The sequence below is a fragment of the Erythrolamprus reginae genome, chromosome 8 (genome assembly GCF_031021105.1).
Source record: "Erythrolamprus reginae isolate rEryReg1 chromosome 8, rEryReg1.hap1, whole genome shotgun sequence".
Classification (NCBI taxonomy): domain Eukaryota; kingdom Metazoa; phylum Chordata; class Lepidosauria; order Squamata; family Dipsadidae; genus Erythrolamprus; species Erythrolamprus reginae.
The window spans coordinates 57,367,762-57,393,294 of NC_091957.1; the positions used below are offsets into that span (position 1 = coordinate 57,367,762).

Genomic DNA, 25,533 nt, shown 5'->3' on the forward strand with positions numbered 1-25,533 from the left:
ATGAGTTGAACTCAGCACCTCCTGCTTTCTAGCCTGGAGCCAACTACCAAGCCAATTTGGTAGAGAAAATCTCAGAGCTGTTAACTGACCACCTGTGTTATCTGGATAATGGTTTGTTCCAGCAAGGCAGACTAGTGGTCTAGGACTCCAAGTTAATAGACATAGGGCTATGAAATTGGTAGACATAAGAGTGCAATCATAAAAAATCCTTCCAAAGATAGGATTTTTTTTTTTAAAAAAAAATGCTGCTCTTCTGAATGGTGGATGCCTGAAAATACAAGGTGCCATTTTTTAATTTTTAAAAAGTGTTAAATTGCCCTTCTTTATGAAAGACATTTGACCTGTTGCTTGTTCTGTCTTGTTTTATTTTTGCAGAAACCTTTGGTACGGATTGCACACGTGTTGCTATGGCTTTCTTGGCGTGTGCTAATTTGCACCCACTTGGGAGAACACCTGTAGGCTGCAAAACCCATTGATGGGGATTCTGTCCTTTGTTCAGCAGGTAAGACAAGAAGTGCTTGTAAAATATTATCTGTGTTTCTGGTTCCAATGGTTGCATTGGTAATTCAAGGCCGTTAGTTTCAAATCTGCAGAATTTGCTTGCCCCGAGATTGCTAAACAAATGAACGCGGGATCTAAAGAGGCAAACGTCTACTTCTTTTTGCAGCCATACCTGGATGAACATGTGTTATATTTACCCAAAGTTGTCTTCCAGATGCCTCCATTAAATAAAGTGGTGATATCCTGCAAATTACTCATAGACACTTACATCATAGTTGTCTGGATCATTACTCTCTTACTGCCTAATATATTTTGGCAGCTATCTGTGTTCTAAGTCTTATCTTCATTGTTATCTGCTGTCTCTTTGTTCTCTGCCTATATAATTTTGCTTTTGGAGAGATATGAAATGTAATAAACTGCTTCTGTACGTTCTAAAGAATAAAGATGACAGCCTCTTTACAGTATGGAATAGAACACATCTCTTACGTTTCAAGAGCGAAGCCCTGAGCTAATGTGCTTGATAATCCAAAGAAAAAAGGAATTGTTTGGAGCATGATGACACATATTTTCAATAGATAATTGTTTTTCCAGCAAAATGAAGGCAAAAGTCAGACTTTGTCTGAAACTCTGAAAAGCCACTTTTCTTTATATGCTCATGAGTGCACTTAAAATAAAACCTGGATTCTGGGATAAACATATATCCATTGTAAGATAAAATACAGGAAATAGTATAAGGGCAGACTAGATGGACCATGAGGTCTTTTTCTGCCATCAGTCTTCTATGTTTCTAATCCCATTTTTAAAATGCAAAAAAGTAGAACTAAAGTTTTTTAGGCATAGCCAAGAATTACACTTTCTGAAACCAATGCAACCCTATCATTTGGTCAGAAAAAAAATCTTGCCATATTCAGGATGCTGTATTTCAAATGAGCACAAGATCACAATACTTGCTTTAGGAGCAGGGACTTCTGTCTCACATACTTCCTCTTCAACTCTTGCCTCTGAGATAAATTTTAGACAATATATTTTTTTTAAAACAGATAACTTTTTTATGCTTCGCACACACATACACACACACACACTGATAGCACTATTCAAATGAGTATTTACAATAGTATTGAAAACTTGGTGAGAAAGAGGAGCAAAGTCTGTGGAGCAGGCACAGTAGACCGTTCTTCTGTAGGGCTCGTTTGTCCTAGAAGCAAAAATGCTGCTTGGGAGAAGCTATGTTCCAATACAGCTGCTGTGACCCCAGTCCAGGAAAGTATAAAAACAGATTTACATCTGCAGCAGGACTTGATGAGTATAACATGGCTGATTATACAACATGCTTTCAAAAGATGCCTGTAGAAAATTCCCTGCAAGCAAAAAAATAAAAATAAAAAATACAACAGGCAATGAACTGAAACAGGACCTCTGTTCTGAATTCAACAGAATTTACTTACAAAAACTACACATGGGTGCAAATGATTGATATTTACATTTTTATTGCATCTTTTCCTCTTTAAGTAATGTAGGCATATAGGATTATTCTCCCCATTGCACCCTCAGCAAAGATTTGCTAGCAGCGAGTTGGAAGGGAAATCATGTTCTCTGTGGCCTTAAAAGCAGCATTTACTGAAGACAGCGTCTGCATGTCAGTCCCGGACACCAAAAGGCTATTGAGCTACTAAGCGGACCCTTACAACTGTTAGGGTGTATTGTGCTTTTCACTGGGGCAACTTTGTCTACTCAGAGGGGCACAGGAAGCAGAGTTACACCCTTTATTGTGAAACGCTGGTTTTTTAAAAAAAAATAAGCAAAACATCAGTGATGAAATTCTAATATTATTTCAGGCAAATAATGGAATTTGATCATTTCAACACTCTGCCCTTTTATGAACCTTTGCCATATGGAAAGCTGCTGCAGATTGAAATAAAACTGGAAACAGAATTTCCCACTGAAATGGCATGTGTAACATCATCCTATTTTTAACTAGGTCCACAAGGTGGAGTTTCCATAGTTGTCAGCTTTTCTTGTGCACATCAGAATTAAACAGGAAGTTACTATGAGTACAGTATTCATGGTCTTCACATCCAGAAGAGAAAGACTGTTCTACCGATTAGTCCTTTTAAATAAATGGAATGGGAATGGGAACTCCCATGGCTTTTTAAGTATGTAAATCAAAAACCAAAGTATAGATGTCTGAGAAATAAAAACGAAAGAGTAGTGAGACCATGCAACAGAAATGCAAAATCTTTATACAATTAAAGAACACAACACAACCCATTATTTTGAAAAACTGCACAGCCTGCTAAAAAAACCTATTTCGGTACAAGTGGCGCCTTTAATTTTGAAAGTTACATTACAAAATAAAAAAAAAATTGGTCAATGGCATAAGAGCAATTAACAGATTTATTTTTATACACAACTTTCCTACTAAACTGCATTCTTCCAGGAAGTTTTCAAACCCAAATGGATTGAATTCCAACTTGAGAGCCTTAGAGGTTGTATACACAATAGTTGAGTCCCTCAAGACAATGAAATGCACTTTAAAAAAAAAAAAAAGCAAACAAAAGGTCAAAAATTAAAAAAAATAAACAAGACTTCATAAACAAATATATCAGGTTTTTTGCAGTATCAACTGCTAGTGAATGTTCTCAGTTTTTCATCCAACTATCAGCCTGTTCCAATCTGATGCCTTAATCCGACACTTGAGAGATAAGAAAAATATCTGAAGAGTGAAATTGGCAGTTTGCTGACAAGTTTAACTTTGCTTTTAGAATAGGTTCAACCAAAAGACGTGAAGCAATTACAAGAAATATCAGGATTCTATGAGGTCAAAACTGGGATGTTAAGACTTAACATAATTTCAGCCATCTTGCAGATTAACAGCACTCACTGATCTGCCAGGAAACTTTGATGAAATATCAACACATTCTCATATAGTGGTCACAAGACACAAAATAAATACTGACCTTTTACCTCAAAAACAAAATAAAAAAAAAGACAAGACTCTGTCTTATTTCATTCTTCTTACAGCATACAGGATCTGTGATTATATATATATATATATATATATATATATATATATATATATATATATATATATATATATATATATGACATATATATATATATGACATATATATATATATATATATATATATATATATATATATATATGACATATATATATATGACATATATATATATATATATATGACAAAACTTGTGTTCCACCGAGCACTTGAGGTATGATGTCCAAAGTGAGCATTAAGCATTAACTTGGAAATCTAAGAAAAATGGCCCAGCACTGAACACTCCCAGAAGACAACACCTTGTTTTCAGTTATTCCAGCCACAGGGTTCAAATAAAAGGAGAAGGGAAAGAAAGAATGAACCTTTTGGTATAACTGTCAAATCTCATGGGTCACAGCAGCGGCTGGAGTGGCCTCCGGGCAGTAGAGTCCTCCCAAAAGAGCCATGCCAAAGATTCAAAGCAGGTGTCTGGGGCTGAGAACTGTTTTTTGTACACTGGCCATTTTGCAAAAGGGGTCAGTTCATTGCCTTCTGATTTCTTTCTGTAATTTGCACGGGAAGGAGAATGCACACCTTCTACAGCCCTGCTATCGAAACAGGCACATCCAATTGGTAAGCAAAAACATCTGCTGACAGCTGCTGTGTTCAAAAAGCCACTGAACGTTTTCCAAATCTGAGAATTGAATTCCAGGTCCAGGAATAGAATTTATTATTACAACATCTGCCACCACCGTTGACATTGTATAATTTACATCTCACTGATATCATGTTTCTCTGTGTTTTTCCAGGCACTGCAGATTACCTACATAATATTGACATGTGAAACGACTTCTGCTGAAGGCTCATCATACATGTGAACATTTCTGGCAGTTCAAGGACATTTCTAACAGGCAGTAGAAAAAAAGTTACTAAGCATTAAAAAAGGTTAGTAGTTATGGACGTCTTATTCATTCCCAGTTTAACGCAGTCACTTGAAACTGATTTAACAGATGAGGAGGAAAAGATAAAGTTTAAAATAGTGGAGAATAAAAGCATGTTACCAATCGAAGATAAAAGCAATATTTATTAACCGATGAGTGGAATCTTCTTTCGAGTTAGATGAAATCGAGAAATCTCCCCAGTTTTTGTGCCATGGGGCTCCAGTTTTTTTTTAAAAAAAAATAAAAATAAAACAAAAATCACTTATTGGCATATGCTCAGCTTTAAAATGTCTTACCACTAACAACAACTACATCAATTGTACAGTGGTATCTCAGGAGGACTGGCAGGTGGCAACTTCATACCTAATTTCCATTGAGCTGCTGCTGAGGAATTGCACTGTGATCAGCCACCGACTTTGCACGGCTTTTACTTTCTCGCTCCTCATCCTCTTCATCTCGTTCGTCATTTCCACTATGGTTTTTACAATAAAGCCTGGAGAAAATGTGAGAAAGGCATCTCTCTTAGGGCAATTTATCCAAGAAGCTGACCTGGCCGCTTGTAATCTCAGCCGAGGCACTCCTGGATTTTATGCACCAGGCTGGTGGGTAACTTGGGTTGGCACATCAAGTAATAGCAGTTTATTCAACGTCTACTTAGAGGAGGCATCTGCTACACATAAGCCCCAGGTCTCAACATCAGCTAACTGGGAAGGGTCCAGTTAATAGCTTGAAAGAAGGAAACACTGGTTTTATTGCATTAACCCTGCTCCTATGCTGGGGTCTATATGGCCCGAAATGAAATTTGAGACCCTGTAGATTATTTGTCATGCAGATCAGAAACTTGTGATTAATTGACTTTTCCTCATTTGAGGGGTTCTTACTATTGAGTGTGGGTTTTTCCCTTTACTTTTTGCTACACGCCGATTGTTACATTTTGTTACACCCAAAACAGTGTACAGTATAGTAAATGGGAACACAACAGCCGGGTTAAAAGACACAAATTGAACTCAGAAACAGTCATAAAAATGCAGCACACTCTCCAAGAAACATGTTGTCTCATGTCCCATGTCAACCCTAGAGCAGCCCATGTTCCCTAACCAATCTACACAAATGTAGGACCAGCAAGGATGCTGTCCAGGCCTCGACCTGAATATACTTCCTGACTTCGAACTCCTTCAGCCTAGTCAGTGCACCATTAGCTTTTACCAATGTCCCAGGTTTACAGATTTTTTTTACCAAGAATAATGGGGCTGCCCAGAATCAAATGAACAGAGACGAACTTACTTGTAAATGCCCCGTGACATGTTTTCAATGTATTTTGCTTTGTCTTGTACTCCACAATGGTAGTGGTAAGTCTTGATACAAGCTTTAATTTCACATCCAATCGTAGCGCCAGATTGACTACAGAGGGTGCACTTCTGTCACGAAGAGAGAAATAACAACAGGAGGATGAGGGGGTGAAGTAAGGCTGGGCCTTCCCTCCAAGCTGCAGGTTATAGGCCACCACAGGAACAAGAGCAAGGCTAAAATCTCTGCCTGACCACCACTGGCCACTCTGGTCATGTGCTCGCCGTGAGGAAAATGGGGAAAGGGACCCCTGCGGGCATCCCTCGGGTCTTTGCACGAGACCAAACAGAGGTGGAACATCAAGTTTCAAAACTGAAAGGGCATACCATTCTTTTTCCGCGTTTGATTTCTTGAAGTACAGTTTTAATATCAAAATCACCAAACTCTGCCCGGGAAGTGGTTGTCAGCTGCACAGTACCAGAAGAGAACAGCTGGGGAGAAACAGAGACAGAAGGCTCAGAAGCAGAGCTGGGGCTCGGCTGAGACAAAAACCAGGGACAGCTCTCCTATACCAGAAGGCTTGACTAGGGGAAGGGATCCAGAAGCCTGACAGGACCCATTTCTTGAGTGCCTCCCACATTTCTTGGCAACAGTCCTTTGGTCTGACAGCCAGACGCTGGATGCTGTGCCCCCAAAAGTGTCACTGCTTACCTGTTCCCTGCTTGCTACTGAATCAGGCAAACCCATAACACTAAGCCATTTAAAGTTACAATTTTTTGAAGAGTTTGAATCTTAACATTCTAATTCAAGGTTAAAGAAATAATGGCAGAGCGACTCTGGGAGTTGAAGTCCACAGGTCACAAGGGCCCAGGTTTGATTTCGGACTGCCCAGTGAACCAGAAAAGGGGAAGACCACGTTCTATTTCTCACCATGCACTTGTAATGTGCGGCTGCCTTTTTGGCATTGAATATATGAAGCTTCCCTCTAGCTTCATTTTCTTCTTCACCTGCATGACAGAATCCACATTTAGGTTTTGTATCATTGGGGCTGCTTCTGTGGGGTGATCTGTCTCTCTGAAAGAAAAAGACTTTTCTAAAATAATATGCCAGAAAAACAAATACAGCTTCTAGAGAAGGCAAACGAGAGAGAAAGCCTGGAACTTCTTTGAAGGGGTTTTAACACACAAACTCCTTACATAAGAACTGCTTTCTACGTCATCTGTGCCGTGTGAAGAGGTTGAGCGAGCATCTTCCGACTGCCCTTTAAGGCTCGTCTTTCTGGGCCTTCCTTTGCGCCCCCTTTTTTTGGGAGGAGACGGATCCAGCTCATGTTCATTTAGGCCTTCTTCTAAATCCGCTGGGGTGGGGTGGGGGAGGCACAACCACAGAGAAAAGAAACGTGAACGGTTTGACTTGTGATGCAATTCTGTAGACACACGAAACATTCGGGAGCCTCTGAGCCAAAAATTAGAAATTGCCAAAGCAACCCAATTCATCTTTCATCTACATTCCTTGCAAGCACCCCTCCCTAACCCACTGCTCTTAAAATGGGTTGACTACAATTCCCATCCCTCCCAATCCATTCAGTTGCTGAGGATTATAGGAACCCTTGCTGAGTGTATCCGAAAGGCATAAGGTTTGGGGAAGAACTCTCTAAAAAAGAATTTTAAACTGATACAAAGACAATGCTTGTTTTCATGACCATTCTTTACACTTTTCATGGAGGGGAAAAATTGATGCAGAGAATTAAGAACCATCACAAACTGCATAGCTTTACCTTCAGAATTGTGTGGTACTTTTTTGTGTTTTCGACATAATATCCTAGAAACAGAACATAAGAGAAAAACCAAGTTAGTTAACTATTCTGGGGCTTTAGCCAAGTTGGCAACCATTTTTTAAAAAAAGTGCTGGATCCCTTCGATTTCATGAGACATACTCACATATATATGCCTTGCGAAGGTTTCTCTCGGATCTGTGCTTGATCATGCAATGCACAATAATAGTGATACGTCTTGTGGCAGGTTTTTACATCACAACCAATGGTTGCCCCTGGACAATGGCATAGGGAACACTTCTGAAAGAAAAAAGAAGACTGCCCCTTTAGGGCTTCTGCTCTTCCTGTGGACGGTGAAATAACCCAGCCTGCCCTTTAACGGCTATTTCAAAATGCGAGCAGGGCAAGGCTACAGTTGAAAAGCGGAAGAGCATCTTCAGAAGCCGGGCAAAAACACTTCCACAGCTGACCTTCTACCTAGAAGCTGGGAGATAACCACACGGAACGTCTGGCACAATTGTCTTTGTCATACTCAGTAATCTCCAAATCAATCCTGAATGGGCTGTTAACCCAAATCACTGTCTCCAAATCTCTCCCACTGAGATGAAGAAGATAGTAGTTCCCACTTCACTGGAGATAACGACGATGCCACCACTGATTTTGATAGATACTTCTGTATCTACCAGAAGTAAGTGACTACGGGTTCCAAAACAAAGCAAATATTCTAAGGGTTTGAACTCCTTTCACAAGACAAAGGACAACGTTTGTGTGCACAAGGTCCCAAATTTATCTGCTGGCAATTCTGCTCAAAGGAACCTCAACGTCTCGCCCACAGCTGTTACTCAGGGTTCCTAGCTAGCAAGGCTACAGAGTTCCATGTGTTCAACGTCATCAGGCACTTCACCTGCAGTGTCTCTCCACATGTGAGTATATATTACTACTGCAAGATTACTCCATTGCTTAACTGATTTGAAAAGCCATATTAGTGGTAATTTGAGGAGTGGGGGGTAACTAGAGTTTGCTGATAAATTGTGTAAAATGGCCTGGACCCCATTACTTTCACGATTGCCCCACATTCATAAATCTTCAAGGGGGTTACAATTTGCTGCTCCATCACAGGCATATTAACATCAAGCTTTAGTCCTGCGTTTTTGGGGAAAGCAACTTAGGAGAAGAGCTAAAGGTCGCACCTCCCTGGGCCTGAAATATCTTCCATATAAAATGCTCTAAACCCACCTACAGCTCCAGGTACAACTTGGCAGCAAGTAAAAGTTTAAAACAGTCTGAATGATCTGATGACTCAAGGAATTTTGTTTTATTGACCATATAATACACCCAATTATTTGAAAAGCCACTACAGAGCTACTTCTAACCAGAAAAACAGCCTGTGTCCATTTTTTCCACACGACTGGATCCCTACACGCATATAGTTCTTACAGTTTTATTGTTCATATTGGGGAAGGTTTGTGCAAGGACTACCAAGGTGAGATTTCCCTTGGAACGCTACATATTTAAGTGCTATCACTATCAGCAATGCTAACTTACCAGTTTTGTGCCTCTTTTCATTTCTTTCTGTACGTCTTCAATGGAAAAGCCTCCAAGACTCTCGTTATCAGTGTGTGAAGACACCAGAGCAGACGAGAAGAGCTAGACACATACAGAAGAACATTGCTCAGAACCTTGTTATGCTCTTGCAGATGGAATACCTCCAGTCCAACCTAGGTGACCCCACTGCAGGACAATCTTTGCCCCTGTCGCAGAAGCACATGAGACTAGCAAGGCCATCGTTCTGAAGCCATGCCTGTCTCTCGTGCTTTAATGTAATGGGCACAATGGGCAGATGTTCGCTCAGGAATCACAGGAAACAGCTCGACAGAGGTTAAAGTGACAGGGCCACCAGCTACGCTATGTCACAGTGAAGAAAGGCGCATGCTAAGAACGACCACAGAGGCCTCTGGGAGAAGAAAGAGGCAAGCAAGACTTATGCCCCGTCTCTTTCCTCCCCTGCAACCACCGGGGCTGACCCGCATCGCTCGTGGGACTCACCATACACTTATGATGGGCTGCCACCTTCTGGTTTTCAGAGAGCAACAGCTGCCCACATTCCTCTTCTTTGTTGGATCGGCAGAAGCCACACTTGCGCTGCCTCCTGGGGCCCTTCTTCTGCCCAACAGCACCCGACATGGTTATTTAAAAATGGCTTGAAGGGCACCACTTCAATTCTGGCTAGATCTAGGAGGGGGAAACCAACAGAAATATTACTTTTATTTACTGAAGTGCAGGGAAACTCCTCGGTATCCCTCATCAAAGCTAGTTTTATCATTAAGCACCCAAAGGGACATAGGAAAAGGCGTAACTCCTCTAACAGATCTGCATGCTTTCTCCAAAAGCCTCACTTCTACAAGGGAGAAAAAACTGACTCAGTGAAAAACAATAATTCTCCCAAGTAGCAAAGGCAGCGCAGGAGAGGAGACGTCACAATGTTTGGGCCCTGGGAACAAAGCGGTCCAGCCTTATTCTAAAGTTCTCTTATTTTCGGATTTTCTGGAAGTGCTCATTGTATCCACACTCTAGAAAGCGGGAACCTGAACACGAATGTACTGAGTATGGTCATTCTTTGCATTCAAGGATAGAGCCTTAAGTAAGTCAATTTATACACAGGAAGAAGTTGGTGTGCTGCCATGCTACAAACAGTTTTAAAGGAACAATAATTAGTGGAAATTTTTCCCCACAAATGGAAAAGCAAAAGAAAAATCATTCCGTATCGCGATGTCCCAAATATGATGAGTATCTGATTTTGGATCCACAGACATCCAGTATGGCTGCAAACTGCTGATGGCTTCATTCAGTTTTCTAGGCGACCCTCACCATAACAATGCTCTTTGATGGCCTGTAACTCCATGCCATCAAATTCTTGTTAAGAATTGTAAACAGCTTCTATTGGCCTTGTAATCACTTCTGGAACCTGCTTAGAAAAATGACTTTCCGATGCTTGTAATATCACCTACCTGAAAACCCATATTGCCTACCTTCCTCATTGAGAACAGGCAGAATATTCTATTTTTTTCCACCGGAGGAAAAATAAAACCAGCATATAGCACTGCCATTACTTTTCATACAGAAAAAAAGATTATAGCTTCACTTGCCATTCCAGAATAAGAGATTGTATTTAAATTAACATTACGTAGCCTTAGTTTACTGGCACCAGGTTCTCCGTCTTCTTTCCTAAACCTATTTTGTGAATGATTTGGGTTGTAGCCCAATATATCAGAAGGGTTCAAGACAGGAGAACGTGGATACATTCTGACAAAAATAATTAATCCAGATATGCATTTGTGGTTTTGGTGTTCTGAGCTAACAGTGGTTTAATGTTTTTTTTTAAAAAAAAAGCTTAGCAATGTTTTCCTCACTGTGGCAACAAAGCCGCACTGTGAGATGCATATTAATGTGACATGAAGCCCAGAAATGTTTCACGTACAAACCAGACGTGGGTTCCTCCAGGTTCTGACTGGTTCTATAGAACCAGTAGTAAATTGGCAGCCTGGGTCACTGGAACCAGCAGCGACCCAGGCCTTCCACTCACCTGAGCCAGTTCTCTTGTGTTTGTGCTTCTGCACCTGCGCAAAAGCTTTTTTGATAGGGAAATGACGCACAGAAAATGTGCACTTCCGTTGTGATGCAACCCACCCCGATACAAAGCCAAGCCTTACCTTCTCACTCGTAGCGCCACTCAGAACCCCAACTAAAGACACACTAGACTGAGTCCTTCTGTAGGGCCACTAAGTTCTGAGCTGAGGACATCCTTCTGATGTTTGCAGGGCTGTCTATCTTTGGCGCAAGAGGCTTTCCCCTAAGAAGGCAAGCTTGGACCCCGTTTCCCCCCACCCACCCCCCAAATATCAGCCGCATGGTCTGCCCTTTGGGGAGCCTCCATTGCTTTCCGAAACGGATGGTTCCAAAAGCAAGGGAGGGGGGGAGAATGGTCCTAAGGACAGCTCCACAGCAGCCGGCTTCATTCAGCCCCAACGGAGGGAGGGCAGCGGTGATGTCACTTCAGCTGAGGGTAAGGAGGGAAATTCAAGAGCCTGGTCCACATGCTGGCTACAACGCCTGAGCTGCCAGTCAAGCCCCAGCCTGTCCCTTTTCCAAGAGGTCCAGGCTTCCTAGATGCCAAGAAGACCAGATCCCTGGAGGAAGTCCAAGGCATTGGGTTATAGGCAAGCTTTGAAGCGTGGGGTTCTCGGATCTGCAGCCCCACTTGTGACTGTGGACCTTTTGCCCTTCCCCCTGGGCCTATACAATTTATGCATGGTATGTTTGTCTGCATGTTTGGTTTTTAATAAGGGTTTTTAGTTGTTTTAAATATTAAATTTGCTATATGCTGTTTTTATTATTGTTGTTAGCCACCCCGAGTCGATGGAGAGGGGCGGCATACAAATCTAATAAATAAATAAATACACACACTGTACCAACCTCGTTTCAGAAATATAGAGCAAATGGCTAAAAATAATATTGTTCCGTCTACAAATAAACACTATAAAACCTGTTCCTCTACAGGGCTAGTTCTGTCATCCCACCCTTAAAATCTCTTTCAGGTCTCTCGGTTATTCAGATTCTCCACCATTCACTGCAGTTAGAAGGTAGAAAAGACAGGTGCCCATGGCATCACCTTAGCCCTAAAGACTTGCAGGGCACACAGGTAATGACAAAGCCAACACCCTCCCCCCCCCGCGCCCCAAGATGTGATGTTGACAGGTAGATTAACTGTGTAAAAAAAACCCCATTAAATACTGGCACATACTTCCACACCTGTGCAGGTATACAAGGGCCAGTGCAAAAGACCTCAAATGATTTGCAGGGTCCTTTGTTGAATTTAACCAGCAGTGGGGGGCAAGCACCTGAAGTCCAATGCCAAAGGGGAGGACCAGGTGTCGGGTGGGTTTGGGCCCAGTCTTTTGGGAGCCCAGCGCCTCCCATGGTTCCTCTGCCCTCGGAAGGTGATACCCTCAGCTAAGAACTTGAAGGTGAGCTGCGTAGCTCCTGGTTGGACTCCACCGGCCTTCCCCTACAAAGCTGGGAGCCAGAATCGGGACAGAAGCGCTGTTGGGGGAAAGCTGCCCTTCAGGAGTGACCTAAGAGGCGGGTAGTTTGGGAAAGCCCCTGGCAGCCCTTGGCACTGCAGGTCAGGAGGGAAAGGGCCAGAACCCCTGGAGAGAGGCCAAGTGGGCTCTTCTAGGACTTGTGGACTTCAACTCCCAGAATTCCTGAGCCAATCAGGCTAGCTCGGGGATTCTGGGAGTTGAAGTCCACATGTGGTAGAAGTGTCCATTAGATCTGCCACGGAGAGACCCCACGGGCCTGCTGCAGGGTGGCCCCGCGGGCCCTTCCGTGGCAGCCCCAACCTTGGGATGCCATCCTGGCCCTCCCTCCCCTCCAGGGGGGCTGTCTCCCACCCCTGCCAGGGAGGCACACAGCAGAGCCCACCCGGCGGGCCTTGGAAGCCCCCCCTCCCCGGGACCCCCCCAGCCACCTCTTTTTGAGCCAGGGGGAAACGGGGCGCGGGGGGGAGGCATCGGCAGTAGAAGCCTCCTGGACAAGGTGGGCTTCTCCCCCCCCCCTCCGGCCTCTCCCTCCGGGGCCCGCGGGGACCCCCTCCGTCCAGCGGCGGGAGGGGCGGGGCCGGGCAGGGTCGAAGGGCCCCGGAAGCGGCGGCCCTTCCCTCTCGGACCCCGGTGGACCCCCGGGGAAAGGGGGGGAGGGGGAGGGTTCCCATAGCAACCTGGCGGGGTGGCGTCCGGACGCGGGACTCACCGGGCGGCTCAGGCCGAGGGCGCCGGCGCAAGCGAGGGACGCGCGGGAAACGCTGCTCAGAAGCCGACCGGGACCGCCGCCCGCCCGCTCCCTTTCATTCGGAGGGGCAGCAGGAGAGAAGACGCTACGCCGCGGAGCCTGACGCCAGCACGCAAGGGACGTACGGCGCGCCGCTAAGGGAGCGAGCGTCGGTCGCGCTACCGGCGTTCTACGTCACCCCCGACGTCGCCTCCCCCTCTTCCCCTCCTGACGGACGCCGTCGTTGCGCAGGCGCCGAGGGAAAAAGGGAAAGAAAGAGAAACGCCCCCTAAAGGGAGGGGGGGAAAGACGGTCGGGGAGGCGCGTGCGCAGAAGGCCGCGCGACGGTTGGGATGAGGCCAACATCCTATCTCGCGTGTGGAAGAAGAGCCGCGCGTGCGCGTTTGCTTTCGCTTCAGGGGAAGGGTTGAGGCGGCGCTTCCACGCAGCCGCATCGAAAAGGAAGTAGGCGTCCAATGAGGCTGCGAAGCAACTGAGCATGCCCGAAGATTCCTCTTGTTAATTTTTTTTAATCCATTCGTTGTGGGGCGGCTTGCAAACCCCCTCCAATCAGTTGGGAATGTAAATGATTTATTGAAAATATAGTTGTTTCATTGATTTCAGGGGGGGGGGGGAAACCCACGCGCCCCTTTATATAGGGATGAAAAGTAACGAGGAAGTCCCGCGGTGCCTGATGCCCCACATGCTGGGCGTGCGAACATGTGTCAAGGGGAAAGCGGCGCATTTAAAACTTTTGCGGGCTTTTTGTGCTGCACAGCCACGGGGGCTGTCAAGCTGCGGGAGGGCTCCTCCTCCTGGCCGAGGGCGGCATGACAAGCACAGACTCGAAACACAAGAAATGAAAGGGGGGGGGATGTAAACCTCCAGGAGGACCTGTGTGGAGACTGCCCATCATCCAGGTCATGGTTGTCCCAAAGGGGCTCTTCCAAGAGGCAACTGGGCTTCCTTGGTCTTCCCTTAAAGAGGTGTCTCTTCTCACCCAAGAAGCTTCTTCCCCACCATCCAGTCGCAGTTGAAGAAGCTTCTTGGAGGAGGAATGTCTTCAAGGGAAAACAAAGTCCAGCCCAAAAACACCTTTGGGACACCCATGGCCTGGGTGGCTGAGAATCTCCACAAGTCTCCACGTCTTCCAAACGGCTTTTTCCTGGCTGGGGAATTCTGGGACTTCAAGTCTCCTCTTCCTTTAAGTGGCCAAGTTAGAAAAACGGCTCTTTTATTCCACAGGGTTGAAATGCAGGGTAGCCACGTAACATGCGTTGGATGCAAACCCATCGTAACTTTCCACCTGACAGCATCTTTAAATGCAAAGCTCGTTTCTAGTCCTTTGCAAATGACACACTGAGGCTAGCTCCCACCAGCCGCGCTTGGGAGTCATGAAAAATGGAAACGAGAATTTAACAGGATTTGCTTCCTTGACTCTTACAATCTTGGCTGACTGGACAAACAAAGAGGACCAAATTTCACGGGTAACTTGAAGTACGAACCCGCCTCTAGTGAAGCAGGACCCGCAGGCTTAATAGACGAGGAGCATTTAGAAAATCCAGTCTGGGTTTACATCCCACTAAACTAAACAAATATGTGTTGTGGTTGGCTCTGGCCCAGCTCCTGCCCCAAGGACTGTGGATGTGGGGGAGACATCCACATGCTGCAGGCCTGTTTTGCCCCCGGTGGAATCTGGTGATGAAGGCTCCTCTGACCAAGAAGACATGAGTGACAGGGAGGAGGAGAATGTGGCAGACAGCTCAGATGGAGATCAATTCTCTAGCTCCTCCTTGGATTCGGAACAAGAGTTAATGATACAGCCACGCATGCGGAGAGCGATGCATAGGCAGCAACAACTGAGAGATTAGTATCAAAGAAAATGAGGCCACCTGTGGTTGGGTGGGGCTGTGGTCGTTAGTGAGGCTGCTATAAAGAGCAGCCCGTAGGTTTGGCCATTGTGGAGGATTATCTGATCTTTGTGTTTCGTGACAGCTTTGCTGACTTTGACCTTTTGTGTGCTGATTTTTCCCCGCTTTGAAACTAAACCAGGGCAAAGTGTGTTTCACTTTGTGAAAGAAGGACTGTGAATTGCCTCACAGCTGCAAGCTAAGTATCACAGAACCGATAAGGGACTTGTACAAATTACCAGTTTGTTTGGAGACCAGTGCTCTTGGCTATATCAAAAGAGGGCTTGGTTTCAGTGAATTTTCATTATAAAGAACATTGTTTTGAATTTTCAAACGTGTGTGTGTGTGTCTAAAATTTGTACCTGTGAATTTTTGGGAGGATTCTACCAGAGAACCCGACAGAACATCATGTTTGAAGACTGAATGCCACAATCTCTCAGCCTGGCCTACCTCACAGGATTGTTGTGTTGTTAAAATGAAATGGAGGGGATTGCTTTTTCTTGCAGGTCTCACATGCAAAAACTCTGGTTATTGTTTTTTTTGGGGGGGGGGGGCAATCAGCATTTTGCAATGGAAAAATTATTGTGCAAAAGCGTGAAGAGGGAGGCAGGCTGGATTTGCAAGCCCAACTAATTAGCTGCCCTCTTTCTAGCCCATTTGCCACATTCTTTCTGCTTCCTCCCCCTCCTCTTTTTCGCACCAGACTTCCCAGCTGGGCAAAGGTGGAACAAAGCTTTTCCTCTCACTCTCCTTGGGAACAAATGGATGGCACTGTGGACAGGCTACTGTGGCATTTAAACACAAACAATGCCAGCGATTGGTTTTTCCTTGTAGTTTTTAAAAACTTCCCATCTACTTTTTCCTAGGATTAGAATTTCCCTCGCTAAGCAAGGTAGTTGTGAAAGGAGTCACACCCGACATGATCTTTCAGCCATGGTTGTTAATTTGAGTCACTGCAGTTGTTAAATGGTGGGGGGTTGGAATTCCCTAAACCATAGTTGGCACTCAGACCAGGATATTGTTCGCCATCCCTTGCTGTTAAATAATGTACCAAAACTGCGAAATTGGCCAAATATTTTCTGCATAGGTTCTTTCCAAGTAGTAGATTGGTTGCCGATCAATTTCCGGTCACAATTCAAAGTGTTGGTCTGGACCTATAAAGCCCTTCATGGCATCGGGCCAGAATATCTCCAGAACCGCCTTCTGCCGCACGAATCCCAGCGACCGATAAGGTCCCACAGAGTTGGCCTTCTCCGGGTCCCGTCGACTAAACAATGTCGGTTGGCGGGACCCAGGGGAAGAGCCTTCTCTGTGGCGGCCCCGACCCTCGGGAACCAGCTCCCCCCGGAGATTAAAACTGCCCCCACCCTCCTTGCCTTTCGTAAAGTTCTTAAGACCCATCTCTGCCGTCAGGCATGGGGGAACTGAGACATCTCCCCTGGGCCTATACAGTTTATACATGGTATGTTTGTGTGTATGTTTGCTTTTAATAATGGGTTTTTTAGCATTTTTTAAATTATTAGATTTGTTCTTACATAGTCTTTGTTATTGTTGTGAGCAGCCCCGAGTCTACGGAGAAGGGTGGCATACAAATCTAATAAATAATAATAATAATAATAATAATAATAATAATAATAATAATAATACTTGTGCTTGTGGGTGGGCAAATATTCTACTCAACCACTCACCGTGATCAAATTATTCCTCCACAAAGATTGGAGGAGACACAAAACCAGGAATGCGAAAGAAGGTTGAAATCTTGCAAGTGTTTGCCAAACTCCATTCTCTCTCTTGCTTTCCCGCCTTTGGGGACCTTTTAAAAGCCAGCCTTTTGCTCTACAATCTTTCAGGGGCTGGAGACAAAAGGCTGCCCTCCTGCTGACCTTGGAACTGGGTGACCATTCTGCACCAGAGGGACCAGGAGGGGATGAAGGCAGCCTATTGACCGGCCCATGGCTGGTGCCCGGAAGAGCCAGAAGCATACAATGAAACCCCAGCTGCTTTTTTGGCCTGATGTTGGTCAAGAATGGACACCTAACACCCCCTTCCACACCCTTTGCTGTCTCTGTAGGGCAAAATAAGGAGAGGGTCACAAAAAAAATCTCTTTTTGCACTCTTGATTCTGAGCGAGCCAAGAACGTTTACAGCAATATCTCAAGAAACAGAGGGGGTTTTAGGTGGGGGGAAATATGGGGTGTCCTTTTCAGGGGCGCAAAACCTCTGAGAAATAGATTTATGGCAACATTCTGATGCTCTGGTTTCATTATGAGAAAGGGATCTTGGAGGGCATGTGCTTCGGATGTTGGCATTCTCTGTGTGTATAAGATTAAAAAGGAGACCCTTTTTTCCCTTTGTGTCAAAGAAACAGAAAGAAAACACTTATTGTGGAATAAGTCACAATGGATTGTGTTTTAGAGATACAGAGGCCGGCCACTGTGGTTTTTAAACTGCAACAACTGGGAACATTTTGTCAGCCACACTAGGTAGGTGAAGCCAATCATGAAATTATCTTTGCTAGAAGATTAAACTACTTTGATTGAGATGGGCTCTAATACGGGTAGCCTTCAATTTACAACTATTAATTTAGCAGCTATTAATTTAGGATTATTATTGTACACTGTTTATGATTGCTGTTAGCCGCCCCGAGTTTTCGGAGAGGGGCGGCATATAAATCCAATTAATAAAATAAATAAATAAATAAAACTGTTTAAATGACCCATGGCCAGTCTTCACACTTATGACCATTACAGCCTCCTCAGGGTCATGTGATCAAAATTAGGGCATTTACAATGGGGGAACCCTGAGCTTATGTGATTGCCAGTTGCTACCTCCCCTCCCCTAATGGTGACATAGTTTAAAAGCACACCGAAAATAAAATAAATACTTAGGTTTTAATTCTAAAATAGGACTGACTTTGCTTTCGCCTAGACTGCAGGGGTCCTCAAACTTGGCAACTTTAAGAGTTGTGGATTTCAACTCCCAGAATTCTGGGACTTGAAGTCCACAAGTCTTAAAGTTGCCAAGTTTGAAGACCTCTGGCCTAGAGTGAAAACAAAAAGTAGTATCTAAAAATAGCCACAATAATTTTAAAAAAGATGGAAGGAACCCTGGAGGTCTTCTAGCCCAATACCCTGCTCAAGCAGAAGACTTTACCCACCATGCAATCAAATGGTTGTCCAGTTTCTTCTTAAAAACTTCCAGTGTTGGAGCATTCACAACTTCTGGAGGCGAGCTGTTCCCCTGGTTAATTGTTCTGTCAGGAAATTTCTCCTTAGTTCTAGCTTGGATCTCTCACCCATTGCTTCTTCAGGTGCTTTGGAGAACAGATTGATGACCCCCCCCCAGCCCTCACCCTCTATGACTGCCCCTCAGAGGGGCGGCATACAAATCTAATAAATTATTATTATTATTATTATTTTTATTATTATTATTATTATTATTATTATGTCAGTACAACACAGCAAACGAGATAACTATGCTGGATTTTGTATTTCATCCCCAGTCGGGCGCTTCCCAAGCACCTAGGACTGCGTGATGTAACGGCGAATTATGTTTGCCGACCCCAGTCAAGCGGCCTTTTGCAATTGACAGATGGAGATTTTGTCAATTCCAATGGTTTTCAAATGTCCGCTGAGATCCTTTGGCACTGCGCCCAGAGTCATTGCAGCTCGATTTTTAGATCTTCGTATTTCACTAATTTCTCTAGCTGCTTCTCCTCAATTCTGCTGTCCCCTGGGATTGCGATGTCGATGATCCATGCTTTCTTTTTCTCCACGATCACAATGTCTGGTGTGTTATGCTTCAGAATTCGGTCAGTCTGAAGTCGGAAGTCCCACAGTAGTTTTGCTTGCTCATTTTCGACCACTTTTTCGGGCTTATGATCCCACCAGTTCTTTGCCACTGATAACTGGTAGTTTCGGCACAAGTTCCAGTGGATCATCTGTGCCACAGCATCATGTCTATGCTTGTAGTCAGTCTGTGCGATCTTTTTGCAGCAGCTGAGTATGTGATCGATTGTTTCATCTGTTTCTTTACAGAGTCTGCACTTTGGATCCTCTGTTGATTTTCCAATTCTGGCTTTGACAGCATTTGTTCTAATGGCCTGTTCTTGTGCCGCCAGTATTAGTCCTTCTGTCTCCTTTTTTAGTGTTCCACTTGTAAGCCATGACCAGGTCTTTTCTTTATCCACTTTGCCTTCAATCTTCTCCAAGAACTGTCCATGCAATGCTTTGTTCCGCCAACTGTCCATAAGACATTGAGTTACATTTTTTCTGTACTGGTCCTTAGTTTGCTTCACCTTGAGAAGCTTCCTGTTGTTGACCTCCATCAACGCTGATTCTTTGCTCTCCTTCACATGGTTAATATTATTATTATTATTATTATTATTATTATTATTATTATTATTATTATTAGACTGCTATCATGTTACCCCTTAATCCTTCCTTTCCTTAAACTGGACCTCCCCAATGCCTGCATCTGTTCATGGAGTTTTGGAGGCCTTAAATGTCCCTTTCCTTTGTTCTACAACTTGCTGCTTCCTTGAATAGCAGCATAAGAATATGATGCATTACAAATGGCTGGAGGTTTTTGGTGCTTTCTACCCTGCTGGAGCCTCAATGCGGGGTTTATAGGCTGTTAGAACTTGTGTGTGTTTGAACCATCCTTGCAAATTACCCAGTGCAGGGCCTTTGTGTTCTGCCAGCCGGCTCCCTCTCCCTTACCCCACCCCACCCCCTCCCCCAACCCCCAGCCCCACATTCTTCCTTGCTTACAACAGAAGGATGCACTTTGCTTGACCTTTGAAGCCTCTGACCACTGGGAATTCAAAAGAGTGGAGACACCAAGAGGTACCATTGTCCGACCCAATGAGCTTCTCCCAGGGGCAAGGCGGCCAGATTCCACAATCGAATCCCTGTTTGCTGGAGCATTTCCATGAAAAAAGCAGGACAGATAAATGGAAGATTCTCCAAGGTTCTTAAAGATGCAAAATGTCTCTTTCTAAATCCAGGGTAAACAAAAGAAGGGAAGGGAAGATTGACTGAGTTGTGACCACCGCCACCAGGCTCAGTTATAATACACAAGGGGGGGGGGTGTAAATGTCCCAGGAGTGGCTGCTTCTCAGATCCACAAGTAGGGAAGGCAAAAAATTCCCTTGCTGAAATAATCTTCTGTTCTTCTCACCAGAGTTTCTGGGAACACCCTCATCTTCTCTGCAACCCTCACCCACCTGAGCGCAGAAGAACCTGCTTAGAGTGGGCTTGTAATGTTGGTAGATGCCTTCAAATGGAAGGGATCCCTTGAATTCAAAATACTTTTTTTTAAAAATAATATTTTTATTGAATTTTTTTAAAAGGACAAAGACATACAACATTGAACACTCAAGGAGCTGCCATTGCTCCACTTATCTTAGAAGTCTAACTACTACAAAAAATAAAAACCTAACTATAATCAGATCAATAGAAAAATAACATACATTTATATTAGGCATTTATTAAATTTTAACTCTATATGTTAATTTAATTACTTTGCCTATAAAATACTTATTCAAAAAATATAATATAGCAAATAGCATATCTAAGTTTATTCTACTATGAACATTTTTAAACTATTAATAGTTTAATAGTTTGAATTCAAAATACTTTTAACATAGTTTAATGCGCTCATCCAACCATTACGGTTTGCAATCATAGTCTTGTTAGCTAAGCTTGATGTTCCCAGTGGCCAAGTTTGAATCACGGAACACGAAAACAGCCTTGTTAAATCCCATGTGGGCAAACGCTTACGTTTCACTGTTTACTATTTATAAGGCTTTCTGAAGAAAATATTGCATATCAATTTGTGGAGGATCAGTTAAGTCCAAGGAAGAGCAACATGTGGCACATTTGCAGGCGAATCAAAGCACATTTTTCCCACATTGGGAAAAAAATTGTGAAATCAGGAGTATGCTCCATGGTGTAAAAGTGACATCTTGGCTACAATTCAGAACTCGGTTGCAAAAACAGGGATATACACTAATAAACAATTCAACCACGGCAAACAGCTGAGTTATAATAAACACACACAGTCACAGAAAAAGCGATTCCAACTTTTGAATGTACCCATTTATACAAAATACAGAATATGGTGTTTTTTGAAAGTGAAAAGGTTGTTAATTTGATTAGAAATAGGCTTATTTCCCAACAAAATTGCAGACAGCAAAAGTTTCATAAATTAATGTGCAACGCAAGCACATTAGTTGCATCATATCTCTAAATATCACATCCACATGAATTGCAACGGAATTCTCCCCAAACTGCACTGATATTCTAAACAGGTTAAAGTAGCCTTGGATGGTACCAAAATATTTAATTACTTTTAATTTTTGTCTGCTCCTGACAATGTCTGCACCCTCGTTTGAGGTGAATCAGTAAAACAACAGGAAAAGGATGCTTAAAATCTCTGTGGGAGATGATGTTTTCTTTAGAATGGTCTCTTTTTAGACTGCTCAGAAATTAAAAATAAAATCTGAAGTTAGTTGGGGGAAAGATCAAAAGCAATGTGAGGAAATATTATTTCACTGAAAGAGTAGTAGATCCTTGGAACAAACTTCCAGCAGACGTGGTTGGTAAATCCACAGTAACTGAATTTAAACATGCCTGGGATAAACATCCATCCATCCTAAGATAAAATACAGGAAATAGTATAAGGGCAGACTAGATGGACCAGGAGGTCTTTTTCTGCCGTCAGACATCTATGTTTCTATGTTTCTAAAAGCTGAGTAGGAATGCAAAAATTATTATGGTTCTCCATTTTTCCAGGTAAACAGTCTTTAGCTTTTACAGAAATAAAATCTTTGTGCTTTTCCCTATATAAGAGGATTTTAATATACAGCATTTAATTTTCTTGTGAACTTTTCTAAGTTACAGAATTTGATGAGAGATAGGCTGGGTTCTAAATTCTTCCTAGCGATCAGTATAGAATATAGATAGAGGTATCTGTAGCTGTATATTATAAATTATTCCATCAATTAAACTACTGAGATTATCAGTCCTTTATTTTCAAAGGTTTTCTGTTCTGGCTGAGTAGTTCTTAAGACACTTTATGCACTAACTATAGCAAATATATATTCCCAATGAACTTTATCTGATGCTTATAAATGGAAAAGGATTAGGGCAATTTTGGGATATTAAAGTTCTCAAAATTCTGGCAACTAGGATTAAACTAATTTGTTTCTCTTCTAATTGATGAGTGAACTCAGATTTGGGTAAATGTGTCTTCAAGAATTTGGAGAAGAGAAACACAAAAGAGCATTTTTGTTCCTGCAGATGTATGGATGACATTTCTACCTTGTTCTTTCTCTCTTTAACCCAGAGCCTTTGTTTAAGGAATCTTGAATTTGGGGCTTAAATTGGCTCCTTTTGTTAAATTATCCCAGTGAAAACCCAATCAGGATGCAGTTGCCCCAAACTCTTTGTTCTCACCTAGCCTGACTTTAGAGGGTAAAAGGAGAAATTAAAACAGTGGAGAGCAACAGCTATACAAAGGATATTTACACAAAGGACTATTTATTGATTTCCTTGGGGATTTTCCCCTCTTCATTAAAAAAAAAAGTTAGCAATAGTTAGAATGAAGGAATGTATTATTTTAGTAAGCTCTCCCTTCTTTTAAATTTTATTTCCTCGTTTTAAGAGTCTTCCTTATCACTTTATTTCAAAATCAGAAGGAAGCCACTGCTCCCTGAAGAATATGGTAGTGAGCAACAAATATACTTTAAAAATAGCCTGATTTCAGATTATTAGGATTATTTGAAAATATGTCCTGCAATTCTTGTTGAAAACCGGATTGTGAGCTATTAATTTCTAATACTTGCTGGCACCACGTATAAATAGATATATAAATAATTCTTTAAACAGCCCCAGCCTGACCACAGGCTGGCTTTAAAGGGGGGGGGGGGCCTGCAGGAAGAGGCCACATGCCTTTCGCAGGACTGTCCGGAGGAGAGGCCGGGGGTCTTTGTTCTGGGGTTTTTTTTGGGGGGGGGTCCGGAGAGAAAAAGACGGGCTTTCCAATGGGGGGGGAATCAATGCAACGGCTGGGAGGGGGAATGGAGGGGGGGCGGGGGGCTTTTGCACCCATCGAGGTTGCGCGCTCCGGAAAAGCGAGGCTGGTGTGTGTGTGGGGGGGGGGAGAAGGCAGCACCCCCCTTCTTAGGGGCCCCCGCCCGATGGCTCCGGGCCCCCTAGGGGGAGAGGCCGCATCGCTCCGCTTTCCTCCCGGGGACGCTGCAGAGGAGGCGCTGCTCGGCCGGGATGGCTTCCCCGGAGTGCGGTCGCTTAGGGTCGGGGCCCGGTGGGGATAGAGCCCAATTTGCGGGGGGATTCGGAGTCACTCCGGCTTCCCCCATCCGGAGGGGGGGCTCCTCTCCTCCCATTCATCCCGAAGCGACCCCGCCCCCCCACCTCCGGCGTTTAAAGCGCTGCCCGCCAGATCTAGAAGGGGGTTGGGGAGGTGGGTCCCGGCCTTCCCATTGGCTGAGCCGGAGGGGGCCGAGGCGACCGGACCGCCCTCCTTATGCAAATGAGGCGGGGAGCGGATGTGCCTCTTTGGGGGGCTGGCCGGCCAGAGCGGGAACGCCCCCCGCGGTCACATGACCGGCTCTTCGCGCCACTTTCGTAAATCTGCCTCGCCCCCCCCCACAACGCAGCCTTTCGCTCCGGAGCTCCGAGGTAACGTCCGGCCCGCCGCGCGCCCCGCTGCCCCGGCCAGTCCGCCGCCTGCCGCCGAGACCCCCTCTTCCTCAGGCACCTGCAGAGGACGGGGGGGGAGGAAAGGGGGAGGTCCCGGTGCAGTGCAGCCCCCCCACCTGACCCCCCCTCCGAGGGGCCCGAGTTCCCGGGGGGGTGGGGGGGCGAGCCAGGCCCGGGAGGGGGGGAGGCCCGGCAGAGAGGACCCCCCCTCCCCTCGAGGCCCCTTCCGCGCCATCCGCCGCCGGGCCTTGCAAAAGTTTTGCCGCGCGCCTTTTGCGCGCTTGGGGGGGGAACACTTTGCGCGCGTGCGTGTGTGTGTCTGTGCCGCTTGCGCGCCTTCTGCGCGGAGGGGGGCAGGGGGGATGGACGGGCCGCGCGGGCCACGTCTCCATTGTTGCGCCCTGCACATGGCGGGGCGGGGCGGGGGGGGGGGCGGCGTGTCTCGGCCCGTCTCCGCTCGCCCGGCGCGGGAGGGGCAGTGCGCATGAGCGCGCCCGCGAGGCACGCCGGGGCGGGTAGTTCCCACGCGGGCAGCACGCGCGGGAGGAGGCGGAGGCGCCGCCGTCGCTGCCGCCCCGGGACCCTTCGCCCCCCTCCCCCGCCCCCCCCCCGAAGCTCAGCCGGGCCCCCACGAGGCCGCTCTGCGCCGGGCAAAACTTTTCCGGGAGGGGGGGCGGGGGCGCCGGGCGGGGGTCCCTCGTGGCGGCGGGACAAAGGGCCGCGCCACGCCCGCTCCCCCCCCTCCCCTCGGGCCGCGCGGGGGGGGGGCAGAGAAGGGGGAGGGGGGCAGAAAGTCGGGAGTGGGAGGGGCGGCGCAGGGCTTGGCGCGTTTCCCCCCCTTTGAATGGAAGCGGCGCTTTCCCGGCGGGGCCCGCGGGCGCCCTCTTGCAAGTGCGGCTCCTGCGCGGGGCGGCTTTTTCCTTTCTCTTTTGCAGGCGCCCCCCCTTCCCCCTCTCTGCCTGGGGAACTTTCCCGGGCTGCGGGCGAAAGTTGTGCGGGAGACTTTTTCCCTTTCACTTTTCCCCCCCTTGCAAAAAGGGGCCTGTTGCAAAGCTTTGGCCCCCGAAAGCGTTGGGGAGGGAGGGGAGGGGCGGTGGTGGGGATTCCCCTCTGGGGAGGGGGCTTCCGAAAGGCCAAGGCCAGCAGGGAAGGGGGACCTCTTCACCCCAGAGGTGGGCTACTAAGCTGAAGGGTGAGGTGTGCTCGCCCCCGTCGCTTTGAGCGCTAGTGGAGTCCAGTGCAATTCTGCTACGGCACCTGGTCAGGGAGTGAAATCGCGCGCATGACCAGGTGCAGTAGCAGAATTGCACTGGACTCCACTAGCACTCAGAGCCACCACATCAAACTTCCACCTTAGCAGCCCACCTATGCTTCACACGTGGCTCTGGGGGGGGGGGTCAGGTTGAAGGGGCTTCCAAGTGTGTTGCAAGACAACCATTGGGGGGGCTTCAGAGAAGGTCCTTTGGATCACAAGTCTAATTTTAATCTTTCGTTTCCACCCACAGAGATGTCCATGTTCTTGAGTAGTTCTACAGATATCCAGCTATTTCTCCAGAAGACCCAAGA

General features: G+C 45.6%; 1 protein-coding gene across 4 annotated transcripts; it reads right to left on the minus strand.

Moving 5' to 3' along the window:
* Positions 1 to 1,091: 1,091 nt before the first annotated feature.
* Positions 1,092 to 13,579, minus strand: PHF6 (PHD finger protein 6). Of its 4 annotated transcripts, none has more exons than XM_070759993.1 (11): positions 13,314 to 13,579; positions 9,549 to 9,734; positions 9,048 to 9,149; positions 7,669 to 7,802; positions 7,506 to 7,549; positions 6,925 to 7,085; positions 6,659 to 6,802; positions 6,115 to 6,219; positions 5,726 to 5,859; positions 4,805 to 4,934; positions 1,092 to 1,859 (listed from the first exon to the last, which is right to left on the minus strand). In XM_070759993.1, the coding sequence occupies exons 2-10, from the start codon at positions 9,684 to 9,686 to the stop codon at positions 4,805 to 4,807; spliced, it is 1,092 nt and encodes a 363-aa protein (XP_070616094.1). In that variant the 5' UTR covers positions 9,687 to 9,734; positions 13,314 to 13,579; the 3' UTR covers positions 1,092 to 1,859. The 4 variants fall into 4 exon arrangements, with proteins under 4 accessions (XP_070616094.1, XP_070616097.1, XP_070616096.1 ...); XM_070759996.1 differs by having other exon boundaries at positions 1,587 to 2,685; positions 13,314 to 13,568; XM_070759995.1 differs by lacking the exon at positions 1,092 to 1,859 and adding an exon at positions 2,714 to 3,193 and having other exon boundaries at positions 13,314 to 13,571.
* Positions 13,580 to 25,533: the final 11,954 nt, after the last annotated feature.